The sequence below is a fragment of the Euphorbia lathyris genome, chromosome 5 (genome assembly GCF_963576675.1).
Source record: "Euphorbia lathyris chromosome 5, ddEupLath1.1, whole genome shotgun sequence".
Classification (NCBI taxonomy): domain Eukaryota; kingdom Viridiplantae; phylum Streptophyta; class Magnoliopsida; order Malpighiales; family Euphorbiaceae; genus Euphorbia; species Euphorbia lathyris.
The window spans coordinates 87,954,944-87,980,587 of record NC_088914.1 but is presented as its reverse complement, the minus strand read 5'-3'; the positions used below and the strand labels follow the sequence as shown (position 1 = coordinate 87,980,587).

At 36.0% G+C, this 25,644-nt stretch overlaps 1 protein-coding gene across 4 annotated transcripts; it reads left to right on the top strand.

The window, feature by feature from the left end:
- The first annotated feature begins 772 nt into the window (after positions 1-772).
- On the top strand, positions 773-25,257 carry LOC136229178 (pleiotropic drug resistance protein 3-like). 4 transcript variants are annotated; one of them, XM_066017770.1, is made up of 23 exons: positions 773-1,162; positions 6,334-6,457; positions 6,872-6,954; positions 7,198-7,282; positions 7,937-8,096; positions 8,184-8,260; positions 8,826-8,879; positions 9,449-9,841; positions 11,227-11,508; positions 12,465-12,778; positions 13,773-13,933; positions 14,008-14,111; positions 15,579-15,732; positions 16,001-16,126; positions 16,857-16,930; positions 17,447-17,779; positions 18,807-19,097; positions 19,837-19,920; positions 20,361-20,494; positions 21,191-21,418; positions 22,125-22,296; positions 23,107-23,361; positions 24,887-25,257. In XM_066017770.1, the coding sequence occupies exons 1-23, from the start codon at positions 792-794 to the stop codon at positions 25,151-25,153; spliced, it is 4,326 nt and encodes a 1,441-aa protein (XP_065873842.1). In that variant the 5' UTR covers positions 773-791; the 3' UTR covers positions 25,154-25,257. The 4 variants fall into 4 exon arrangements, with proteins under 4 accessions (XP_065873842.1, XP_065873845.1, XP_065873844.1 ...); XM_066017773.1 differs by having other exon boundaries at positions 1,029-1,162; positions 6,334-6,446; XM_066017772.1 differs by lacking the exon at positions 773-1,162 and adding an exon at positions 5,290-5,734 and having other exon boundaries at positions 6,334-6,446.
- The last annotated feature ends 387 nt before the right edge of the window (positions 25,258-25,644 follow it).

Below are 25,644 nucleotides of genomic sequence, written 5' to 3'. Positions count from 1 at the left end.
TTTTTAAAAAAACAAACTTATATGCAATTGATGCAGAATAAGAAACACAATATTTGTGTTTTACAATAATCTCTGAAAATTGACCCAACTTATCAACGTTAGGGTAAAATTGCTCTTGACTGCTAACGTTAGAGGTAAAATTACACAATTAGGGATTTTTAAATTGCTCATGGCTGTAAATATTATGGATATTTTTGCACCTTATCCCCAATAATAATAAGGGATAAAGTACCAAAATAGGCCTATGGTTTTTGAAGAAGTATTAATTTAGGCTCCACGTGCAAAATAGCAACAATATATGCTTAACGTTTAAAAAATGGTACCAATTTAGGCTTCGATAACGGAACGAGATGCGCTATTGATATTAGGAATGACGTGTAATGGGACAAGCCTTCCCCTGCCAATTTATTTGGGAAGAGGCTGCTCCTAAGACTCAAACCCGTTACCTCTTGATCACACGACAACAACGTTTACCGTTGCGTCAAGGCTCGCCCTCATTGAGTGGTCATCCCTATTATTTACCGCCAAACCACAAGTTTTTGTTTTCTTTTCCCAAGTACTCAATAGTTTGTGATATTTTAAAATTTTATATTCAGTTGACAACCTTGCTTAGCTGCACTTTTCGTGCTGCAACAAAAGAATCCATAAATGACGCATGTAATTGCCTCATCAACTGTCACATAAACGTAATGAAAATGCCTCAACTCAATAAATATATATAGAGAGAGTTTGATTAATTCTGTAATTAATTAAGATCAACATTAGATTGAAACTTAATTAACCCAAAAAACATGGCTCAGCTAGCAGGGCCAGATGAGATAGAATCATTCAGGATAGAGTTAGCAGAGATAGGAAGAAGCATAAGATCATCATTCCGAAGCCACGTGTCGAGTTTTCGGAGTGTTTCGTCTTATGATCATAGAGATAGAGATGAAGATTCAGTTGTTGTTGATCAGGTTCAACAATGGTCAGTGTTTCAGGAAGAAGATGATGTTACTAAAGCTCCTCAAAGTAATAATGGAGATGTTAATTTTAAAGTTGGAGAAAGAGAAAGAACCAAACTTGGAGCTCAACAAAGGCATATGTTCATTGAGAAACTTATCAAACATATTGAGCATGATAATCTTAGATTGCTCAAAAACCTCAGAAAAAGAATCAACAAGTAATTTTTTCTGAACTCGTGTTTTTTTTACTTCATTATTGTCTCTTTTTTTTATTAGACTTTGTTTGGGGTAGGAGGTTGACATGGAAGTGAGAGTTAGAGGAAGTAAATAAAGTTTAAATGTAAACTAGACCTGATCATCGGCCGGATACGGACTGGGTCTAGCAGGTTTTCGTTTAAAAATGTTCATCCCAAATCCAGCTAAGCCTGCTGTTAATTTAGGCGGGTTCAGGTTTGGGTTGGGCTCTGGTTAAAAAATCAAATCCCAAGCTCAGCTCGTATAAACCCACCTAAATATATATTTATAATTTTTAATAATAAAAAATTAAATTTATACTTAAAAATAAATATTATAAATATATAAATTTTATTAATTAATATTAATAGACGGGCTGGATTGGGTCTGGTCGTGCTTTTTTTTTATAAATCCCAAGTCTGCCAAAAAAAGAGGCGAGTTTTAGCGGCTTGGCCTAGAAACAAATTTTCATGTCCAAGTCAGGTCCAGGGAAAACGGGTCTGGGTGGGCCAGTATCCGGGTCCGTAAACACGTCTAATGTAAACTATAGTTAGAAGGTGAATCCCATTATAAAGTTTTCACGACTCTTATTAATCTTCAATTTCGTGGTTAAAATTTAAAGGTCGCAGGAATAAAAGTTAATTTAGGCCTTGTACATGTTTCCAAATTATCCAAAAACTCCAACTGACCTATTGAATTTCAAAGCATTATATTAACTCTCTCAACTTATTGAGTTGAAACAAATAACCCTTCAAATGTCACAAACAACGTGTGATTGGTAGTACGTGATAATAGGGGTTAGTTGTAACATTTTGAAGTTCCAATAAGACGGTGCCACTTGTGATTTGAGAGTTTATTAGTTCAAAATAAGCAAGTTTAAAAGATTAGTTATAACTTTTATGAAGTTTTATGTGTCAGTTGAAGTTTTTAGACAACTTGATAAGATTGAAAATATATTATACCATTAATTTACTCTTAAAAAAACTCACAAACAAAATAATCTAATAGTTTACATTACATTACTTCCATTAACCTCATCTAAACTCTTTCTAGATAGGGCTTAATTTTATGAACAATTAGTATGAGATTTCCCTGCAAGTGTAGGGTAACTTGCATTTGACTGTTATTCGATTGAGCTTCTGAATTTATAGAGTGTCTTATTAGTTATCTGAATTGATTTAGGATGATCTATGAGAGGTATATTACAAAAAACTGACCAAATTTGGAAGCCCCTTTACATATTTATACTCATTACACCACTCATTACATATTTAAATTATTTTCAATATGGACTTTTCTAAAATACCATCCATATATATATATATATAACAAACTTAGCCATTTATTTCTCTTTCTTCTTTCTTCTTCTAATTATGGACAATCCTTCAATTTCATACATCAATCTAATGATATTTGGAGTTTTGATGTTAGCTGATCGCTTCGCGGTTTACGATTTTGCTTCACAGAATCGTAAACTGCAAAGCTAGTATTAGAAAATAAGGATTTGCGGTTCACCTAAACGGCGAAGCTAGTCTTACAAAATAGGATTCACGGTTCACCTAAAACCGCGAAGGACTGCGACTTCGCGATTGTATAGTTTGCTTTGCAGTCCAAGTAAATGCAAAACACATTTCTTTTGAGCTCTTGTCTTTAATATTGTTTAACAATGTGTTTCTTTTGAGCTCAATCAACCCTTACTGTTATTGATACCTTTATATTCAAGCCAAAAGGACACTTAAATTGATGCCTTTCACACTATCATCAGGAGCTACTCTCTTCCTCTTCTTTGAATCCTTATTTAGCATCATCAACAGTGATAAAAATGAAGCTAATTTTAGGAAACAATTAAAGAAAACCACTTCGCAAATGTATGGGGATACTTCGCAATGCGAAGTAAATCATGTGTTTTTTCCTTCGCGGTTGAGTGAAACTGCGAATGGAAAAACAACTTTGTAGTTTCACTCAACCTCGAAGGGAAAAACAACTTCGCGGTCGTCAATTTTTTTCACAGTTGAAGCAATCTGTGAAGATTACTTCGCAGTTTGCGACAACCGTGAAGTTGTTTTCTGGTAAAATAACACTGCATACTCTAATATAGTATCATTTCTAAGTTACATTACGCAAAATATACTTAAAAAAGAACGCAAAACGGTAAAAACACCCTAAACCTTAAACCAAAATCGCAAAAAACGAAAACCCTAGAACTAAATCGCATAAAAGAGTTAGATACTTACATTATTTTCGATTTTTTCCATTGAAATCGCCAAAGAAACACTTCAAATTCGCACAGTCTATCCAATGAGTTTGTAGAAAGAAAGAAGGAAGAGAAAGAAGAAATGACTAAATGTTGTATATATATAAGTGGTGTAATGAGTCTAAATATGTAAATGATCCTTCGAATTGAGCCAATTTTATAATTTACCTATTTATGAGCTGCTTAAATTTGTTTAAAATGACTTACGAGCCTGCTAAACTTGTTTACAATGATTTATTACTTTCAGAATTTGTTTAAAGTGATGTACATTTTAATTTTTCTAAATTGTCGCTCTGCAACGTGAAATTAGGAGGGATTAACCATATCACTTTAAACAAGTTCAAGGCTCACTAGACATAAAACTTAATGATATACTAAGCCTGTATATGGAAAATTTTACGCCAAATTTAGTGGTGAATCGAATTAAAAATTGAATTTTTTTATTTTAATGCCATTAACATTTATTTTTAGAATGTCAAACTAAAAAATTATCGTTTTTAACAAAACGAGGAACATTAGTCATCTCTTAATTGCAAAAAAAAAAAAAACCCACAAACATGCATTTCACAATTCATATAACTAAAGATATCTTTTTTTTTTTAAATTTACCTTTTTTAATACTCATTCTCATCCCATACTCGTCATGAATATCTTTTTAAAATCTCATTTTCGTCTCAAGACTTTCTATGGAAAACCTTTTTACAAGTTCCAATAGTTCCATTAGTATCTTGACAGTTTGACATCTCAATTATTAATCCTTGACATTGTAAAGTCAAGGTCAGATGCGGAGACAGAGAGACATACCATCTGCCTGTTAAAATAACTTTACGATAGATGGTTTCAGTATTCCGCCCATTAGAACTATACCTGTTATGAATGGTTTTATTTATCTGTTTATGATAAATTAACATTGATCATGGTTACAAAATAAATTTATTTAAGTTTGTTGAAAATAATTCAATTTTATTTTATAATGCGAATGTAGTTTAATTGTAAAAAGTCAAATTGATTTAGAAAATTATTTTTTTAGGCACCCACTTGTAAAATTGGCTCACAGCAATATCCTGTAAGGTCAACCCCTTGACTTCTTACTCAATCCATTCCTAGGGTGCAACCGAGCCGAACCGAGCCGAACCCTAGGTAGGCTCAGTATTGGCTCGTTAATATCTCGAGTCGAGCCCTCTCGAATCGAGCTTTGACGAGCTTTGACCGAGCCGAGCTTTGACCGAATCTGACCGAGCTTTGACCGAGCCGAGCTTTTATCGAGCTTCTAACGAGCTTTAACCAAATTCATAATACATGCATAAAATAAGTAGCGTAAAAATAGAAAAGTCTTATAGCATACTCCATATGAGTTTAAAATATTTATAAAGAAAAACAATCATTTTATTATCGAGATTCCAGAACAGTATATAGTACTTGTGATCGGAAAACACAAGCTCGGAGAAAAATTTCAAACAATGACACATATATTAAACTTTGTAATGTATTTTATTCCTTATCAAAACCTAATTGTCTCATTAAAAACTCAAATATCTAAACATTTTTTTTTGTCATTTTTTGTGTGGGTTAAATCTTATTTGAGTTGTGGATTGTGATAAAAACTAATAATAATGAATGAAATATTATGTATATAATGAAATATATATAGTAACTAAAAATAATTGAGCCTGCTCGCGAGCTTTCGAGCCGAACCTGAGGAAGCTCGCTCGTTAGTGTTCGAGCCGATCCCGAACTTGAGTCGAGCCCTATCGAACCGAGCTTTGATGGAGCTTTCACCGAACCGAGCTCGAATAGTCTGCGAACTACCAAGGCTGGTTTGCACCCCTATCCATTCCTTTCGATTTTGATTTGTTGCTGTTGAAGTCAGGAAAATGGAGTTCACAGTGTCGATGTTGATTCCCGCCCAACTCTAGATACATCTCTGCCGCCGTTGTTTTTTTTTTTCTACTTGTTTGAACTTCTTGAGCTTCGAACTCTTCCTTCTGCAATTACCCAATTTAACCAGACTAATTTCCTTGGATTTGGTAAAATGGAGATGTCCTATGTGCAGCAGTATGAGAAAACAATGTTGATTCTTGTTTTGGTGTTCATCTTCGCTTCCTTGGTTTTGTCAGTCCATTTTCTTTCAATATACCAAACTTCCCACCAGAGACGACTCAGATTTTCTGCGAAGGCGATACCACAATTTCTAATGGAGCAATACCCCTTATCCCTCGCGATTTCGGGTTGGTCCTTCCACCTCTACGATTCTTCAACTGGTAGTATTGCCGATTTTGTAACCAATTTCGAATCAACACCGGTAAACTCCTCTTTCCTTTCTTTCTCTTCCATTTTGAATTAACGCCAGTAAGCTTTGGTTTTGATTTTGCTTGACATCCTACAAAAAATTAATCAAAACACAAAATTAATTGGTGAAAGCTAACTTAGTAATCAATTAATTACATCCGAGAGCGGAGAGAAATTATAGGATGTAGAGGCTTCGGTTTGGAGGACGGTGAAGCCTTGATATCGAGGTGGAAAGGATCGTAGGCGGAGAAGATCGACGGAGTGATCTGAACTTATCTTCTTCTTCGATTAGGGATTATAAATTGTTTAAGAGACAGAAGAATGGAAAATGAAAAATGAATTAAGGCTAAAAATGGCCCCTAGCATTGCCAGCGATTATCAATTTAGTCCAAATTGAAGTTTGGGTATCAACTCAGCTGAAATCTAGATATCAAAATGTGAATCAGGTCAAAGTTTGAAGATTAAGTAGCATGGATTTAATTTAGCCTTTAATGTAAAGTTCAATGAGTGACCTTTGTAAATTGATGTGAAATTTCAGGGACGGTTGGTCATTTTACCACTTAGTGTTTGCACTTAAGACTATGATGTAATATTTCTTCTACTTTTATGCAGAGTTGGTGTGAAGTTGCCCACTGTGGAAGTGAGATACAGAAATCTTTGTGTTGAAGCAGAGTGCAAGGTTGTTAATGGAAGGCCTCTCCCCACTCTTTGGAACACAGCTAAGAGTATGGTTTGTGTAAGTATTAGGATTACTGTTTCGAGGTTTTAATACATATTCAGTCCTTCCAACTTGCAGTCAAACGCCTAATCACCCTTTAAATTTTCAGAACCTTTTCGCTTCCTCAACTTGTTTAAACTGCCATGGTTGTACTCTTACTTCCACTTGATGGTACCACACACTCTCCACACCACTAGCAGTTTGATGAAATTGAATTGGCGGAAGGTCATTTTAAGCAAGTTGAGGTGGCAGAAAAGGTCATTTTAAGCAAGTTGGGAGCGGAAAGATCATGTTGAAAGTTAAGGGGCCATTCGGCTTTTTGAGTACAAGTTTGAGGGATTGAGAATGTATTGAGCCCTTTTTCTTCGTAAGGAAAAAAGAAAAAAAGCTAAAACCTAAACATAATATCATCAATATCTTACTCTTATGCAGGAGTTTGCCAATCTGGCATGTTTCAAACGTGAAGCAAAGATTACCATCCTCAAAGATGTCAATGGCATCATTAAACCACAAAGGTAATCTGAAATAGCAAAATGGGTTTCATTCATTGACAGCGGCGGAGTCAGGGAAGAGGATATGAGGGCGCAAAGTGGAGGGCAGCCTGGAACTACCCTTCCAGGGTGGATTCCAATAGCCGGGACTGCAATAGATCTCGTGCACCCTCTCCCTCCACCATTGTCCATCGATAATTACTTACATGATAAACTACAAAGTGTAGTTAACTGTTCCAATTCACATAATTGTTTTCATTTTTGCAGGATGACTCTACTGCTTGGACCTCCAGGCTGTGGCAAAACCACATTGCTGTTAGCCCTCTCTGGGAAATTGGGTGACTCTCTTAAGGTTACTTAATGCTTTTTCTTTTTCTATTTACAAATGTGACAAGATCCGGGGAGTCTTTGTCATTAAGGAGAAACTCCGAGCCTTGTGAAACCGTATATACTTGTGTGCTTGACGCCACATCCAACTGAAAACTTTAAGATAGTGGGTTAATTGGTCCATCCTAATTATATATCCTTCACTTATCTCATCCCGAATATCTTCTACATTGGGCCTGACCTTGCTCCCCTCAAGCAGAAATTCCTTTTTTTAGTACTGCTGCACACCAAGAGTTAATCATTGACTCCACGTAGTCACCATATAACTCTTATTTCCACATGGCAGGCTAACCATGAAAGTAACATATGTTGCATCATAGTCATCCCAAGCGAACCAGATACCATTTGATAGAATCCGGGAAGCCTTTGTCATTGGGGAGAAACTCGAAGTCTCATAAATGAGTACATTTATGAACTTAACACAACATCCAACCCAAAACTTTAAGGTAGTGGATGAATAGGTTCTTCCAAGTATCTTCCTTAGTTGTCCTATTCTTCCACCGTGGATACCAACTCACACTTGCATCCCAAACAAAATGAACTAAAAGGAAAAGTATTACTGTATTGAAACTTAAAAGCATTCTTCCAAAATATTTGAGCTTTAGCTATTGTGCAACAGGTTACTGGTGAAATATCTTACAACGGATACCAATTAGAAGAGTTTGTTCCTCAAAAAACTTCAGCTTATATAAGCCAAAATGATCTCCATATTCCAGATATGACTGTCAGGGAAACAATTGATTTTTCTGCTCAATGTCAGGGCATTGGAAGCAGAGCTGGTAAGCATTTTCTTTGAACACGCAACTAATGGTTACAATCCAAGATTGTTGTTGAATTGAATCTTTTTTTCTTCTTGGCCCTGAAAGAGATCATGATTGAAGTCAGTAGAAGGGAAAAGCAGGCAGGGATAGTCCCAGATCCTGATCTGGATGCTTATATGAAGGTACATGTTAAGCTAGAGTCAAATGAGTATTTGTGTTGTGTGCAATGGAAGGTTAAATGCATTCACAGCCATTGAAGCTTTGTATTTGTGTGCCGTTGAGCATTAAAATCAGTCTCACGTCACATAAATTACTAAAGTTTAACTGTGGGAGCTCATTGACATGTAACATTCTTCATCAACAATTATGGCACCGCATGACAATACAGGAAATGGAAATAAAAAGTCAAACACCTATAGCCACTTCAGTATTGCATTTGTCTGATAGTCATTAAATTAATTTTTCTTTTCATTTTTGTACTGCCATGTGGTTGACACATGATAGAGATATTGATGAACAATCTTAAGTGGCAATGAGCTGGCAAATAGGACTTTGAATTGACTCACCACATTAGCTATAATGACTTTATTGACACTAGAATTAAACTTGTGATTGCATTGCCATAAAATTGACATTAGTGACCACCGGTGTACAAATACAATACTTAAGTGACCCTTAGAGAATTTGACTCGTGCAATGGTTGATTTCCCATGCATATATATAATTCTGACTTTGTTTTGATGGCAGGCAGTCTCAGTTGAAGGACTGAAAAATAACCTTCAGACAGACTACATTTTGAAGGTATTTAGTTGGAGTATTAAATTTCATATTTGATTTAATAAAGTCAAATTGGCTAATTTATGTATAAAAACTCATCAAAATGTTGACGTGTCACAGAAAACAGTTCAGTATATGCTTCCTAAGTGGCACATCGGACAAATATGTATTTTTTTTAAAAGAAATTGTAGTTAGGGGATGTGCCCCGTGGCTTCCACATCAGCCATAAAAGTTAAGATTTGTTCACCATGACGCTTAATTGACATGTAGTTAACGGAAAATTTTAGGGTACTCCTGGAGTAATACTCCCTACCACTCAATCCATGACACGTGTATATGTATTTCTCTTTCCACCAATCATATCCATGTAGTGAAATTCTATCACAATTTTGATTGGCCGGGAGTATTACTCCAGGAGTACTCTAAAATTTCTCGTAGTTAACTGTCTTTTATGTCACATCAACTTTTCAATGAGTTTTTGCACGTTCAAATGTGAAGTTCAGTGACCTTTTTGAAAGACTCCAACTGTCAATGACTGTCGGTACATTTCTACCCCATTGGATGAATTTTTCTACATTCTCTTTTTATTTCAGATTCTGGGACTCGACATCTGCTCTGACACAATGGTCGGAGATGCCATGAGAAGAGGTGTCTCCGGTGGTCAGAAGAAAAGGTTAACTACCGGAGAGATGATTGTTGGACCAACTAAAGCATTATTCATGGATGAAATATCAAATGGCTTAGACAGTTCTACCACTTTCCAGATTGTATCTTGCCTGCAGCATTTTGTGCACATCAGCGATGCTACTGCATTGATTTCACTTCTTCAGCCGGCACCTGAGACCTTTGATCTCTTCGATGATGTTGTTCTTATGGCAGAAGGGAAGATTGTGTATCATGGCCCACGCTCTAGTGTCTGCAAATTCTTTGAGGATTGTGGTTTCAGGTGTCCTGAAAGAAAAGGTGTTGCTGACTTCCTTCAAGAGGTATTCTATCCGCTCAAATTTGTTGTATACTTGCAGAAGATTTATTTTTGTTAGTATCCCACATTGGTTGGCTAGCAATAAAGGTAATGAGTCATTTATAAATGTGAGACAATTCTCTCCTTTGACGTGACTTTTGGGGGTTAGTAGGTGATAAGAATATAGAGAGCTTGCACACAATGTGAAGAATAGAGTAATAATAGGGAAGAATGGACTGGTTTGTATTACTGGTAATAAGCAATGAAACAGTAGAGGCCTCTCCACAAATGGAAAGACTGTAACAACAAGAATACACAGGGACTAGCCCCCTTCCCAGAATCGCCACGCCAATGGCAGATCCCCAAAATAGTTAATAACTTCCTACCTTTCCACTACTAACAGACATCCCTATATAATGATCCTACCACACTACAGACAATGGGTCCCCACCCCACTAGCAGACAAAAGACTATAGCATACCACACTCACACATGAGCACCTTTCCTTCTTGTATACACCTTCAACACCTTGGGCTCCACCTTACTAACTACCGTACTGCTATCAGTAGGTCCATGTTTAGAATGGTATCAAAGCCTAACTTCATGCTCCACATGTCCAGCCCTGGCCGTGGGAGGCTGTATTAAGTATACTACATTAGTTAACTATAAAAATGATAAGTCATTATAGGTGTGAGACAATCCTCTATTTAACATTTTGGGGGTGAGTTAGTCCCACCAAGTTTAAGAATTTTCATAATGGTTCCTTGAGATGTTTTGAAAGCATTTAGACCAAGTTGTCGAGGGTTTCAAATTATTGCAATTTGTTAATGAAATTTCAACACATAGTTTATGCGTCTATGTTGCACACCCTTCAAGCCCAAGGGGTATTTGCGTATGTGAATGTGTAAGAGATAATATAAATTCTTAGTCTTGCCTATTAATTTAATCTTTTGGGTCAAATGGTTTCTTAACATGGTTTCAGAGCCTCTTAAACCAAGTGGTTGAGGGTTTAAATCCTGGAAACTCCATTTGTTAATGTAATTTCAACATACGGTAAGATGAATCTGCGTTGTACATGCTTGAAGCCCAACGGGCATTCACGTGCCGGTGTGTATAATAAATAAAATTATTCTTAGGCCTTACTAGCTTAAACTTTTGGAACAAATGGTTCCTTGGTATGATTTTAGAGTCTTTCAGATTAAGTGGTTGCAGGTTCAGATACTAGCAACTCCATTTGTTAATGGATTTCAACATATTATAAGACGAGCCTCTGGCATACATATTTGAAGCCCAACAGACATTTGCCTGCGGGGTGTTTTTGAGATAATAATAGAAGCTATCCTTGACTTTTATCCATCAACTCAAACTTTTGGGTTAAATGGTTGCTTAACCATTCTTACTTTGCTCCAGGTTATATCAAGAAAAGATCAAGCACAGTACTGGTACGGCACAGAACAACCATACAGTTATGTTTCTGTTGACCAATTTGTCAAGAAATTCAAAGAATGTCATCTAGGAAAAAAGCTGAATGAAGATTTCTCAAAGCCATTTGATAAATCTGAAAGCGAAAAGACTGCTTTATCCTTCAACAAATACTCTCTGCCGAAATGGGAACTGTTTAAAGCTTGCACTAGAAGGGAGTTTCTCTTAATGAAGAGGAATACCTTCATCTATGTTTTCAAAACTGCACAGGTTGGTCGCTTCTTTTTCGGTTTAATACATACCTAGTCTGCACTTAAACGTCTGATGATTCTCCAAACATTTAAACATCTTTTTCTGTTATCTCAACTTGCTTAAAACAACGGGTAAGATACATTCATAGCCCTTGAACTATAATGTTACTAACATTATGATCTTTAAATTTCATTTTGTGACATAACTAAGTCCTTCAACTTTACATTATTGTAACATTAGAGTCCAAATCAAAGAAAACGTGTTTAAAAACTTAACGAAAGGATAGCATGGACAATACTTTTAAAGAAAATCTGTTTCAAAGACTTTTATATCACGAAATAAAGTTTAGGTATCATAATATTAGTAGCCATATAGTTCAGGGGTCACAAATGTATTTTACCCTTAAAACAACCTCTCTACAGTTTCCTTTTCGTGACTCAACTTGCTTAAACTGCCAGTGGTGCATAAAGAGTGTGGTATTACCATGCTGAAATATGGGGTTAGCCATGACATTTTAAGCAAGTTGAGAAGGTAAAAAGGTCATTTTGAAAGTTTAGAGTCATTAGACGTTTGAGTGCAAGTTGGAAAGGCTAGATATCTATTGAAGCCCTTTTTTTCTTAGCCTAATACATCACTAGCCCCCAAACTTGTCTAGAAAAGTCTAATGTTCCCTCCAACTTGAAAATGTCCTATTAGCCGCTGGAAGTTGGTTAAAGTGACATGATTAACCCCTTAAGTCCTAGGTGCGGAGTAAGTGTGATTTAGATAAGTTTAAGTGCATATCACTTTAAGCAAGTTCTGACGGGCAATAGGTTACTATAATCAAGTCAATATATCATTTTAATAAGTTTAAAAATTTAATCGGTTGTTCTCAAAGTTCGGGGGAATTGGTTTTTATATGTATTAGGCCTTTTTTTCTTTTTAGTTATTGAAAAGCTGAATCATAACCCCAAATTTGAACTCTGATTTTGCAGTTAACGATCATTGCTTTGATAGCAATGACTGTATTGCTGCGAACTAGATTGGGTGTGGATGTGCTCCATGCAAATGATTATATGGGTGCTGTCTTTTATGCACTTCTTCTGTTGCTCGTCGATGGATTCCCAGAATTGCAGTTTACAGTCTCGAGACTTGCAGTTTTCTACAAACAGAAAGACATGTTCTTTTACCCTGCTTGGGCTTACGTGGTTCCTGCTTCTCTTCTTAAACTTCCACTTTCTCTCTTGGAAGCTTTTGTCTGGACTGCTCTTACTTACTATGTTATTGGTTTCAGCCCTGAGGTTGGAAGGTAAAGCCAGTTTCTGCACAACTCGGGTAAAATGTACAGACAGTCGTTGAAGTTTGAGATCTATTTCATAAAGGTTATGAAATTCATTTTCTTTCAATAAAGTCATTAAACTTAAATTTAATTTCAATAGAGTTGTTTCGGCCAATTTATGTATAAAAACTCATTGAATGATGATGTGGTACAGAAGCGTAAGCCAACTAACCGCCACGTCGGACAAGGATATGCTCTTTAAATTGTTTTTTGGCTTAGGATGTGCCATGTGGTACACATGTTTCTTCCACGTCAGCCATGAAAGTCAAACATGTTCGGCATGACAGTTAGTTGGCATATAGTAAACTGTCTTTTGTGCCACGTTGACTCAAAAGAGATAGTTGACTATATGCCAAATAAGCTCCAGATCAGAAACTGATGTGATTTTTAATTATATTTTGTGGCATAGGATGTGTCACATGGCTGCCAATATAAAAGTCAGACATGCCCGGTATGGTGCTTAGTTGACATATAGTCAACTGTTTTATATGTCAGAAAAGCTTGACTTTTAGTTGGCATGATGCCATACTAACATGGCAAAGAAGAAAGTTGACTTTATGATAACTGCGCACAATACTGGATATGTTCAACTTTTATGGTTGACATGTAAGAGACGTGGCAGCCACGTGTGTGCCATGTAGCACATTTTAAGCCATAAACGCAGTTAAAAAAAAATCACATCCTTGTCCGACGTAACACTTGGTTGATATCTAGTCAATTGTCTTTCATGACACGTCAACATTTTGGTGTTTTTAAATTTTATGCACAAATTAGCTGGAATGATTTTATTGAAATGAAATGTGAACTTAAGTAATTTTATTGAAATAAAATGAAGTTTAATCATTTTGGGAAACAAACCCGGAACTTCAGCGATTGTCCGATTGCAATTTACCTCCACACTCAATTGGATATGTTTAGTAGCTTACTGATCATTTCTTGACTAATGGCCAATGATCTCTGACAGGTTCTTTCGCCAGTTTCTTATGCTCTTTGTGGTACATCTAACATCAACATCCACATTTCGCTTCATTGCATCAGTCGCCCAAACTCCAGTTGCTGCTACAACAATTGGCAGTTTCTTTATAATCACTTCTTTATTATTTGGGGGTTTTATCATCCCAAAACGTATGTTTTCTCCCCTTTAAACAAGCATGTCTTTGAATTGGATGCATTTGTTTCAACTGTTAGCTTGGTTGCAGCCTCCATGCCTGGTTGGTTGAGTTGGGGATTTTGGATTTCACCCCTTACATATGGGCAGATAGGATTGTGCGTGAACGAGTTTCTTGCTCCTCGTTGGGAAAAGGTAACATCATGTTGGTTTTTTATTTTGTTTTAGAGAACACATAAATTGAGAAATTGAGAAACTAATACTGTAAATGCAATATTTTTATACAATTTTATTAGCAGTAAATTACACCAATGGCCATTGAAGTTTAGGATCTGTTTCACAAAGTTCAATAAGTTCGTTTTCTTTCAATAAAATGAACTTCACATTTGATTTCAACAAAATTATTCTAGCCAATTTATATATAAAAACTCATTGGAATGTTGACGTGACACATAAGATAGTTGACTTCATACCACACATATATGACTTTTATGACTGACGTGGCAGAAACCTGACAGCCATGAGTTTGTCATGTAACACATCCTAGGCCACAATTTTTTTTATATGACAGCTAAGCGTCATAGCGGACATATCAACTTCTATGACTCATGTGAAATTACATCTTTGTCCGATATGGGGCTTAGTTGACACAGTCAACTGTTTTTTGTGTCATGTCAACATTTCATTTATACAAATTGGCTGAAATGACTTTATTGAAATCGAATGTGAAGTGCTGTGATTTTCTTGAAAGAAAATAAAATGTAGTAATCTTTATGAAGTAGAGCTGAAACTTCAATGACTGTCAATGCAATTTGTCCTTTTTATTCGAGAATAATTGATGCTTGTTTGTAGACTTACGAGTTAATAAGTCACATAAAATCATCATAATTCAAATTTGACTCAAAATCTAATCTTATCCGCTTCGAACAAGCTATTAACTTCTCATAGGTAAATTTTAGGCTGAATACATCGGGGGACCCTGAACTTTGCCCAAAAAACGGGTTGATCTCCTGAACATTAAGAATGTCTCGTTAGCCTCCTAAACTTGCTTAATGTGAAATGATTAACCTCCTCTTGTTACGTGGCACTGTAAGAAGATACTTGGGCAAGTTGAAGCGCGAATCACTTAACCAAGTTCAGGTGCCAATAGGTCACTTTGAGCAAGCTGACCAATGAGTCAAATTAAGTAAGTTCAGGGGACATCTCAACAGATCAGGGGGGCAATCGTTTTTTTGAGGCTGTCATGGAACCAATTGAACTAAAAGCTTAAGCTAATAGTTAAGGTTCGACAACAGCTTTTCTATTAATCTCTGACACACCCCGCACGCGAATACCCCTGGGCTTGAAGTGTGTATAACACAGGCCCACTTTACCCTATGTTTTTTGCTTTCATTAATTAATGAGGTTACCGGGATTTGAACCCTCGACCACTTGGTCTGAGAGGCTGATACCATGTCATGGAATCAATTGAACTAAAAGCTTAAGCTAATAGTTAAGGTCCAACAACAGCTTTCATATTAATCTCTACTAGGGGCCAAGCTTGGGAGGCCCCTGATGTATTTAGCCTAAGTTTACAGATTTTGTAATTGAATACATTCAATTTCTTGCTGGTGTTTGAAAATATGTTTGTTTCAGTAAAGAAATATGTACTTGGATACACAGATTCCGTCTGGTAACACAACCTTAGGACAACAAACGCTAGAAACCCGAGGATTAAACTATGATGACTACTTTTACTGGATATCTGTTGCTGCTCTCATTGGCTTCACTGTTCTTTTCAACATTGGTTTTACTTTGGCATTAACCTTCTTGAAATGTAAGTTCATCCTGATCTGCTGCTTGGTATAGAAATGTCATTACATGCTTTAACATGAGAACCTCTACTATACCACTGGAGTAATACACTCGACCAATCAAAAGAAAGATGCATACCACCACTTGATGGAAGATGATTAGTGTTAGGAAATAAATGTGTGCAAATGACATCAATTGATTGGTCAGGTGTATTGCTCCTGGAGTATTGTAGAATTTCTAGTTTTAACACTGACTGAGTGATGATCAAATTCATTGGTGTACTTATTCAGCTCCTGGAAGATCTCGTGCTATTATTTCTTATGAAAGCTACAAGAAAATGCAAGGAATAATTGATGATAGCATTGACAATGTCACCCATGATGCTCATTATCCATCATCCACAACATCTAAAAATGGTAAGCATGTTTCATTCTATGTTATAACACTAAAAGCAATAGGTTATGGTTCTGCATCAGTAAATAACACCAACAGTCATTGAAGTGTAGATTTTAAGGTCATTGAACTTCATTTTCTTTCAATAAAATTACTAAACTTCTCGTTTAATTTTATTAAAGCCATTCTGACCAACTTATGTATAAGAACTAGCTGGAATGTAGGCATGGGACAAAAAACATTTGGTGATATGTTAATTAAGCGCCATGTTGGACAAGGATGTGATGTGACTTAGGATGTGTCATGTGGCACACACGTGGTTGCCACGTTTCTGCCACATCAGCCATAAAAGTCAGACATGTCTATCACGGTGCTTAGTTGGCATATATAGTCAACTGTCTTCTGTGCGATGTTAGTGTTCCAGTGATTTTTTGTACACAAATTGGTCAGAATGACTTTATTGAAATCAAAGTTGAAGTTAAGTGATTTTATTGAAAGAAAATGAAATTCAGTGGCCTTTGAACTTCTATTATGATCCCGGTCTATTGAACCTTACCACTGAAAATGTGGCAATTGTACAATATTTTTCTTTACACCAATCATTTCTCAGTGAAGTGGTATGCATCTCCCATTTTATTGGTTGGGTCCACTGTAGAACTTGTGAAATAGACCTCAAACTTCAATGACCGTTACTGCATTTAACCTGATTTTGCATAGATATGTCAAAGTGGTTTTATTATTCTATTTTTGCAGGGAAGATGGTTTTACCTTTTCAGCCCCTCAATATAACATTTCAGAATCTACAATATTACGTCGTCCCACCTCCGGTAATCATTATTACATTCTTGTTTAGCATTGAATTGTGGATAATCATCAAGTGTGAGAAGTAACTAGTCCGAGTGGCATCTGTTCTGTTAGGAGTTGTTGTTAAAATAGGATATGGTGTCAAAAATCGTGTTATTTAAAAATGATAATTGTGAACAGGTTATGTTAAGTGTAGTGGTAGAGCCGGCTTTGAGCGGTTTGTGGTGCAAAAATAATGAGTTGGGCTTAAAGTTTTCTTTACTCAGCCTACAATATATTATTTTGCCCTTCCCATACCAAAAAGGTCATTTTGGCTTGGACGAGCTAGACATCTTTTTCATCTGGTGAGGGTGCAAATTTGCACCCTTAACAGATGAAATTGCAAGATTGAGGCAGCGCAGAACTACCTCTCTCAGGGGTGGTTCTCGACGGTCAGGGTGCTACGGCATCCCTTTATCCGCTTATAGTTAAATGGCTTGTCAGTGTGAATTGTGTTATCGTGTTGTAAATTGATAGTCCTACTTTCTGTTCTGTCTCAGGAAATGAGAAAAAGAGGTTTTGCAGAGAAGAAGCTGCAGCTGCTTTCTGACATTACAGGGGCATTCAGACCTGGTATCCTCACAGCTTTGATGGGTGTTAGTGGAGCTGGAAAAACAACTCTTATGGATGTTCTTTGTGGTAGAAAAACTGGTGGTTTTATTGAAGGAGAGATTAAAATTGGTGGGTTTCCAAAGGTTCAGGATTCATTTGCTAGAATTTCAGGTTATTGTGAGCAAACTGATATACATTCTCCACAAATTACTGTGGAAGAATCTGTGGCATATTCGGCCTGGTTGCGACTGCCATCTGATATAGATTCAAAGACTAAAAATGTATGTTTTCTCAATCCTAATGCTATCCTGAAGGGGATATTACATCAACGGTAATTGAAGTTTGGGGTATGTTTCGCAAAGGTTACTGAATTTCATTGGGTTTGAGTAGAATCACTAAACTTCATCTTTGATTTCAATAAAGTCATTCCAGTCAGTTTGTGTATAAAAACTCACTGGAATATTGATGTGACACAAAAGACAGTTAATTCTATACCGACTAAGCGCTATGTCAGACAATGATGTGAATTTTTTTTTTCTTAAGAAAAATTGGAATAGGATGTGCCACATGCCACATACATGGCTGCCATAAAAGTCAGGCTTGTCTTGCATGGCGCTTAGTTGGCATATAGTCAACTGTCTTCTGTGTCACGTCAACATTTTAGTGAGTTTTGTATATTGGATTTGCTAGAATGACTTCATTGAAATCACATGTATAGGTCAGTGATTTTATTGAATGGAAATGAAGTTCAGTTAACTTTGTGAAACATACCCCAAACTTGACAAAGGTCATTGACGTTTGTAGTTTGTTTCACAAGAGTCACTGAATTTTATTGTCTTTCAATAAAATTACTAAACTTCACATTTGATTTCAATAAAGTCATTCCGGTCAATTGTATGCAAAAACTCACTGGAGCGTTGACCTGACACAGAAGAAGGTGGATTGTATGCCAACTAAGCGGCATGCAGGATAAGGATGTGATTTTTTTTAAAATGTGGCTTAGGATGTGTCACATCACATGGCACACTCGTGACTGTCACATCTGCCATAAAAGTCAGACATGTCTTGCATGACGCTTAGTTGGCATACCGTCAATTGTCTTCTGTGTTACGTCAACAATATTTCAGTGAGGTTTGTACACCATATTGTCTGGAATGACTTTATGAAATCAAATATAAAGTTCAGTTTTATTGAAATAAAATGAAGTTGAGCGATCCCAAACGTCAATGACCTTAAGTGCATTTTACCCCTATCTTGAACCTTGTAAATACTACATTCTCTAAATGTCTTTTGGTACATATTTTCCAGGAATTTATCAATGAAGTCCTTGAAACAATTGAACTTTATGGAATCAAAGATTCTCTAGTGGGTTTGCCAGGAATCAGTGGCTTATCAACCGAGCAGCGAAAACGTTTGACTATAGCAGTGGAGCTTGTAGCAAATCCATCTATCATTTTCATGGATGAACCCACCACAGGTTTAGATGCAAGAGCAGCTGCAATTGTAATAAGAGCAGTGAAGAATGTAGTTGAAACAGGAAGAACAGTTGTTTGCACAATTCACCAGCCAAGTATTGATATCTTTGAGGCCTTTGATGAGGTAAACTTATGCTCTTACCTTATTACATTTGGCTATTCCAAGAGTATATGCTGGCCACACATTTTTGAAATGCAAGTTAAAAGCAACTCTCAACTTAGGTTTTATAATACATGTTCAATCTCTCTATTGTGCACTCAAATGTCTAATGCCTCCTCAAACTTTTAAAACGATTTTTCTGTTATTTGAATTCGCTTGAAACGACTTTTCCATCTCAACTTGCTTAAAGCAACCACCTCAACTTGCTTAAAATTACATGTAGGCCACCTTAACTTATTTAACTGTCAGTGGCATGTAGACTGTGCAATATTGCCATGTGAAATAAGGGATTAGCAATGACAGTTTAAGCAAGTTGAGAGGGCAAAAAGGCCAGTTTGAAAGGTTAGGGGGGTCATTAGGCGTATGAGTGCAAGTCGGAAAGGTTGAATATGTATTAAGCCCTAAACTTATTTAGCTAACTACAAAAGAATCTATATGATTTCGTGCATTATACAGGAATGTGTTATTATTATTAATTTTGGAAAAAAAATATCATTTACCTTAAAAAAAAAATTATTTGCTTTACACCATTACTAAAAGAAGAATTTTGACTAATACCGTTTGACAAAAGAAGGATTTTGACTAAGAACTTTTGACACATCACCATGTTATCTTAGCAGAAGTAAATGTATCATGTCAGCAAAGTCAACGTGACACATAGGCAATGACTAATGCATCATTTTTTTTTTTTAATTCAATGCAGTTGATTTTATTGAAAAATGGAGGACGTATTATCTATTCCGGGCCACTGGGCCAAAACTCCAACAAGGTTATTGAGTACTTTGAGGTCAGTCACTTGCAAATTTTCAGGTGAATCACACTCATAGTCCTCCAATTATAAAAAAAAAAGAAAAATAGAACATATTTGTCATAACAACTTATCTTGTAATGAGAAACCGCTCATTGTTTGACTTTTGTTTCTTCTATTATCCTTTTTACCGGAAATCCGTAAACCCATTTACTTGAGATGTCACGTGGCACCTTCGGCAAATGGGCTTGCTGATTTCCAGTCAAAAGGACAACAGAATACACAAAAGTCACACAGCAAAGGGTTTCTCGTTAAGAATTAGAGTGTTATGACAATTCCATTCCACTTCTGATAGTTAAAGGACCATGGGTGTAATTAACCCCAAATTTCTCTTGTAAATTTTTTTACGCCAATGTTTTCCTGATGCAACAATTCTGCTTGTTGACATCCCATTTTCTCTGATGATTGTTCTTGCTTAGGATATTGATGGGGTGGCTAAGATTAAGGACAACTATAATCCGGCAACATGGATGCTAGAGGTCACTAATTTATCTGCAGAGGCTGAACTTGGAGTAGATTTTGCGAAAATTTATGAAGAATCGAGCTTATATAGGCAAGTGTAAAGTAATTAAGATTCTACTTATTGATCAAATACTGAATAACTTAGTGCTCATCTATATAAGTTATAACTAGATCTGTTCATGGCCGGGCTGGGCTGGACCTCACAGACTTACACCTAATTAAGTTCACTCTGCCTAACCCCAGCTTAATCGCTATCAGATTAATCGAACTCAGGTCGGGCTCGGGCTCGAACTTGAAATCGAATTCCGAGCCCAACCCAAACAGGTCAACCTCCTTATATATATATATCTATAGGTCGGACCAGCAGGCTTATTTTTATAAATCCTAAGCCGGCACAAGAATAAGCTAGCTTAGATGGGCTAACCTAATGTCATTTTCCTTGTCCAAGCCCGGCCTTTTGGACGCAGGCCGGGCAGGTAACCAGGTCCGTAAACAAATCTAGTCGGATCAGGCAGGTAACCGGGCCCTGAACAGATCTAGTTACAACCCAGATAAGATTGGATTTGATGTTCAAGCTCAAGTCGGACCTGCTGAACCCAGATAAATTGATAGCAAACTAAGCTGTGTTTCGGCTGAATGTTTTTCCGATATAAGCTCGTGAGGTCCAGTCCAGCCCGACCCATGAGTAGGTCTTTTGTAACCCATATAAGATTGGCTGAACATGTCTTTGCTTTGAGTTTCCAGGACAGTCACAAGTAACGAAAAACATGTTGCAAATTGAGTGCAGGAACAACAAAGATTTGGTAAAGCAACTGAGCATACCAACTCCAGGTTCAAAGGAATTGCATTTTCCTAGCCGTTTTTCAAGAAACAGTTGGGAGCAATTCAAAGCCTGCTTGTGGAAACATCATCTCTCATATTGGAGAAGTCCATCTTATAATTTGACTCGTATTGTTTATATGATTTTCGCATCCATTCTGTTTGGCGCACTCTTCTGGCAGCAAGCAAAGAAAATGTTAGTCCTGTACATTCTTTTTTCTTCACTATCATTCTTATAATTAGGAGAAAGAACAAAAATAGACGATCTAATAGGTCAGAGGGCCAATAGGTCACTTTAAACAAGTTTAAGGAGTTAATGGGTTGTTTTCAAAATTCAGGGGAAAATTGGCGTTTATCGTGTTTGCAATTAGTGGAATATGTTATTTTCTTTTGTTGGAAAAGAAACTATAAGTTTTACACTCTTAGCAAAAGAAGGTATTCGACTAACAATGTTAGTCTTTTTGCTTATATGGCGCTTGACATGTCAACAATGCCAAGTCATCAAAAGTAAGAATTCAATGTGTTACTAATACCATTTGTTTTTGATGATGTGGCAACCAACATGTCATCAAAGTCAGCATGCCATGTTAGCAAGAATCATCAATTTAATGATGTGGTAATTAACATGTCATCAAAGTCAGCATGCCATGTCATGAAAAGTTATCAATTTAATGTGTCACATCAGTCAAGTCAATATCTCATGTGAGTAAGACTAACACAGTCAGTTGAATTCCTTATTTTGGTAATGGTGTAAAATACAGATTTCTTTTACAACGAAAAAAGAACTATACTCGGTACTTATAAATGCATAAAACCACAAAAAAAAATTTCCCCATTTATTTACTTCTACTATAACTAATATAATAGCCTGAATACAATCTTTTGATATTGAATCATTGCAGAAACAACCAGCAAGACCTGTTCATTATACTTGGTTCAATGTATACTGCTGTAATCTTCTTTGGGATAAACAATTGTTCCACAGTTTTACCCTATGTTGCTACAGAACGAATTGTTTTCTACCGTGAAAGATTTGCAGGAATGTATTCTCCATGGGCATATTCGTTTGCTCAGGTTTGTATCTCTAATCAAGTATACAAGTTCAAAATAAAACTATGTAGTTCCGCTCTTCCACACTTTAAAGAATGTAAAACTTTTTTGTGACAAAATAGTACTTGTGGTTTTCTATCAGTAAAGTAAAAGAAAAAGGATTTTTTCGCAACACTGATAAAGTCGGAGGGAATTTTTGTCTATTTACTTTTCTTTAAGGTATTCCGTTCTGGTATTTCTGCAAATAACTCGAAACCACTTCAAGTCTGTGGTATTCCATTTCGCTATCTGTAGATAACCCAAACCACTTCAAGTCACCATCTTCAGTGGAAAATTTTGCTGATTGATAGCACACAATGGGTTTTATCTTAGCTATTATTTTGAAATTTCTCTTCTCGTGCATTATTTCCTTTCTCGTGTCTAAATGAATTACATTAGGAAAAGTTGATTGGACAAAAGTGTTCTCCATGTCATCAACTTCAATAGTGTCGCAAAAATTCCTCGATTTTCTATCGAAACCCACATGTAACGTTTTTTCACAAAAAATAAACATCCACAATCCTTGAAATGTAGATGTGGACAATTTCTTACATGATTTACAGACACAACCCTACCGACACGATACGATTGACAACGATTACCATTTCTTTTTATTTTATATCATATATAACCATATAGAAGGTATAAATAACATAACACGGTTTTGACACAATAACCCGAATTCACCTCTATTGAAATGTCAAAGTGTGAAATAACATACTGTTGTTTTGTTTTTCTTTGAACTTTTCCTACATTATATTTTGTTTCACTAACTTGAATTTTATTGTTGTTTAGGTGCTAGTGGAGGTACCGTACTTGTTCGTAGTAGCTTTGATTTATATAGTAATTGCATATCCAATGGTTGGTTATTCAATGTCTGCCTACAAAATATTCTGGGCTTTCTATGCCATGTTCTGTACATTGTTGTGTTACAACTACATGGGGATGTTGCTGGTCTCATTAACACCAAATGTTCAAGTGGCTTCCATTTTAGCATCCACTTCCTACGCAATTCTTATATTGTTCTCTGGGTTTGTTGTGCCGAAACCGGTAAGATTTTTTCTCTATTCCAATGGCATGGCTATTGAAGTTTGGGGTTCTGTTTCAGAAAGGTAACTGAAGTTCAGTTTCTTTCTATAAAATCAATGAACTTCACATTTTATGTCAATTTGTGTATAAAAGTTCACTGAAATATTGAAATATGTTGCATATCACAAATTGCTTGTTAGGGAGCTATATGGCTCTTTATATTTGCGAGGCATTCCTTTCCCTTAGAGGTATTTTTCGATTAACCCTTTTTTTACATGGTACCAAAGCTTTGTATTCAGTGCTGGTCACCCTGGATATTTGTTTCACTTCAGATGATTCTGGGTGTGAGGGGGTGTTAGATAGGCACAAAAGAAAGATAGCTATATCGTCTTTATATATGTGAGACAATTCTCCTCCTTTTAGATAGGCAATTCTCCTCCTTTTGAGGCGAGTTGGACATTTATTTACAACACGGCACAAAAGAAAGATGACTATATGCCAAATAAGTATCATACCCGACATGTGTGCTTTTATGGCTGATGTTACAAAAATGTTGCAGTCAAGTGAGTTCCACGTGGCACATCATAGCTACAATTTTTATCAAAATAAAATCACATCCTTGTCATACACTCGCTTAGTTGGCATATTATCAACTATCTTATTGTTAAACATCCCACATTGCTTAATTAGGGAGTTTATATGACTCCTTATATGTTTGATGCAATCCTTGTCCTTTGAGGTACTAGGTGAGTTAGACTTTTATTTACGAGGTATTAGAGCGTTATGTGTAATGTTAGGTCACCCATTGATATTTGTTCCACACTCTAAATGATTTGGGCATGAGGAGGGTGTGAGGCAATTCTAATCTTTTGAGATACTCTTTTAAGGTGAGTTAGCCTTTGTTTACACTTCTGTGCCACTTCAACATTCTGGTGATTTTTTATACACAAATTAGTTATTCCAGTACTTATAGGGTGCGTTAGACCTTTGTTTGCACTTATGTGCCACCTCAACATTCTTGCGAGTTTTTATGCACCAATTTTAGTTGGAATAACTTTGTTGAAATCAAATGTGAATTTTAGTATTTCTATTGAAAGAAAATGAAATTCAGTGACTTTTATGAAGCAGAAGTTTGACATCGACTATTGTCGATAGGGATAAGGTACCAAAATAGGCTCAAGGTTTTACTAATGTAGGCCTAACGTTTAAAAAAGAGTACCAATTTATGCCTCGATAACGAAATATGACACGACATTCATATTACTCCGTTAAATTTTGATTTCTCTCTCCACATACAATTGACATAACTTAACGGAGTAATATGAATGACGTGTCACGTTCCGTTATTGAAGCCTAAATTGGTACTCTTTTTTAAACGTTAATCTTATATTGATGATGCTATTTTATAAGTAGAGCCTAAATTAATATTTTTCCAAAAACTTTAGGCCTATTTTGGTACCTTATCCTTGTAGATACAATTTACCAATTTCATACACTTTTTCTTGTCTTGAATTCAATTGTGAGCATTTTTCTTCTCTTTTTGCAGAGGATTCCAAATTGGTGGATATGGCTATACTACATTTGTCCCACATCTTGGGTACTAAATGGTCTTCTGACCTCTCAATTTGGAGATGTGAAAGAAGAAATATCAGTTTTTGGAGAGACCAAATCTGTTTCCAACTTCTTGGAAGATTACTATGGCTATGACCATGACTTTTTAGGGGTTGTTGGTGTTGTTCTTATCATCTTCCCTTTTGTCTTAGCTTCTCTCTTTGCATTTTGTATAGGAAAACTCAAATTTCTCAAAAGGTAGATGTTGTCCGGTACTAACCGGTTTTGGACTATTCAGAAGGTGACACGTCAGTATCACTGTAATGCGTTATCTCATGATTGGTCCCAGACCATTGGATTATGAAACTAATGTCATATTTTCTAGAATAGGTAGGCATTTAGAGAAACGTGTTTTGGTTGTATACTCGTGTAGGCGTTTAGAGAAATATCCGAGTGATAAGGGGTAAATTGTATCCATAGTTGCTGAAATTTGGGATCAATTTGAACTTCATTTTGTTTTAATAAAGTCATTGAATTTTTTTTATTTCAATAAAGTCATTGAATTCAGATAAAAAAAGTCACTGGAATAGTAATGTGATAACCACATCTATAACATGACAAGTCACATGTCAATCAAAGAAAATACATTTTTTTTATTGCCATGTGACATATTTTTTTGGTATATGTGGTTAGTATATCATACGTAATAGTCACTCATTTTTCAGTGTTTTTTATTAACCAAGAACTTATCTT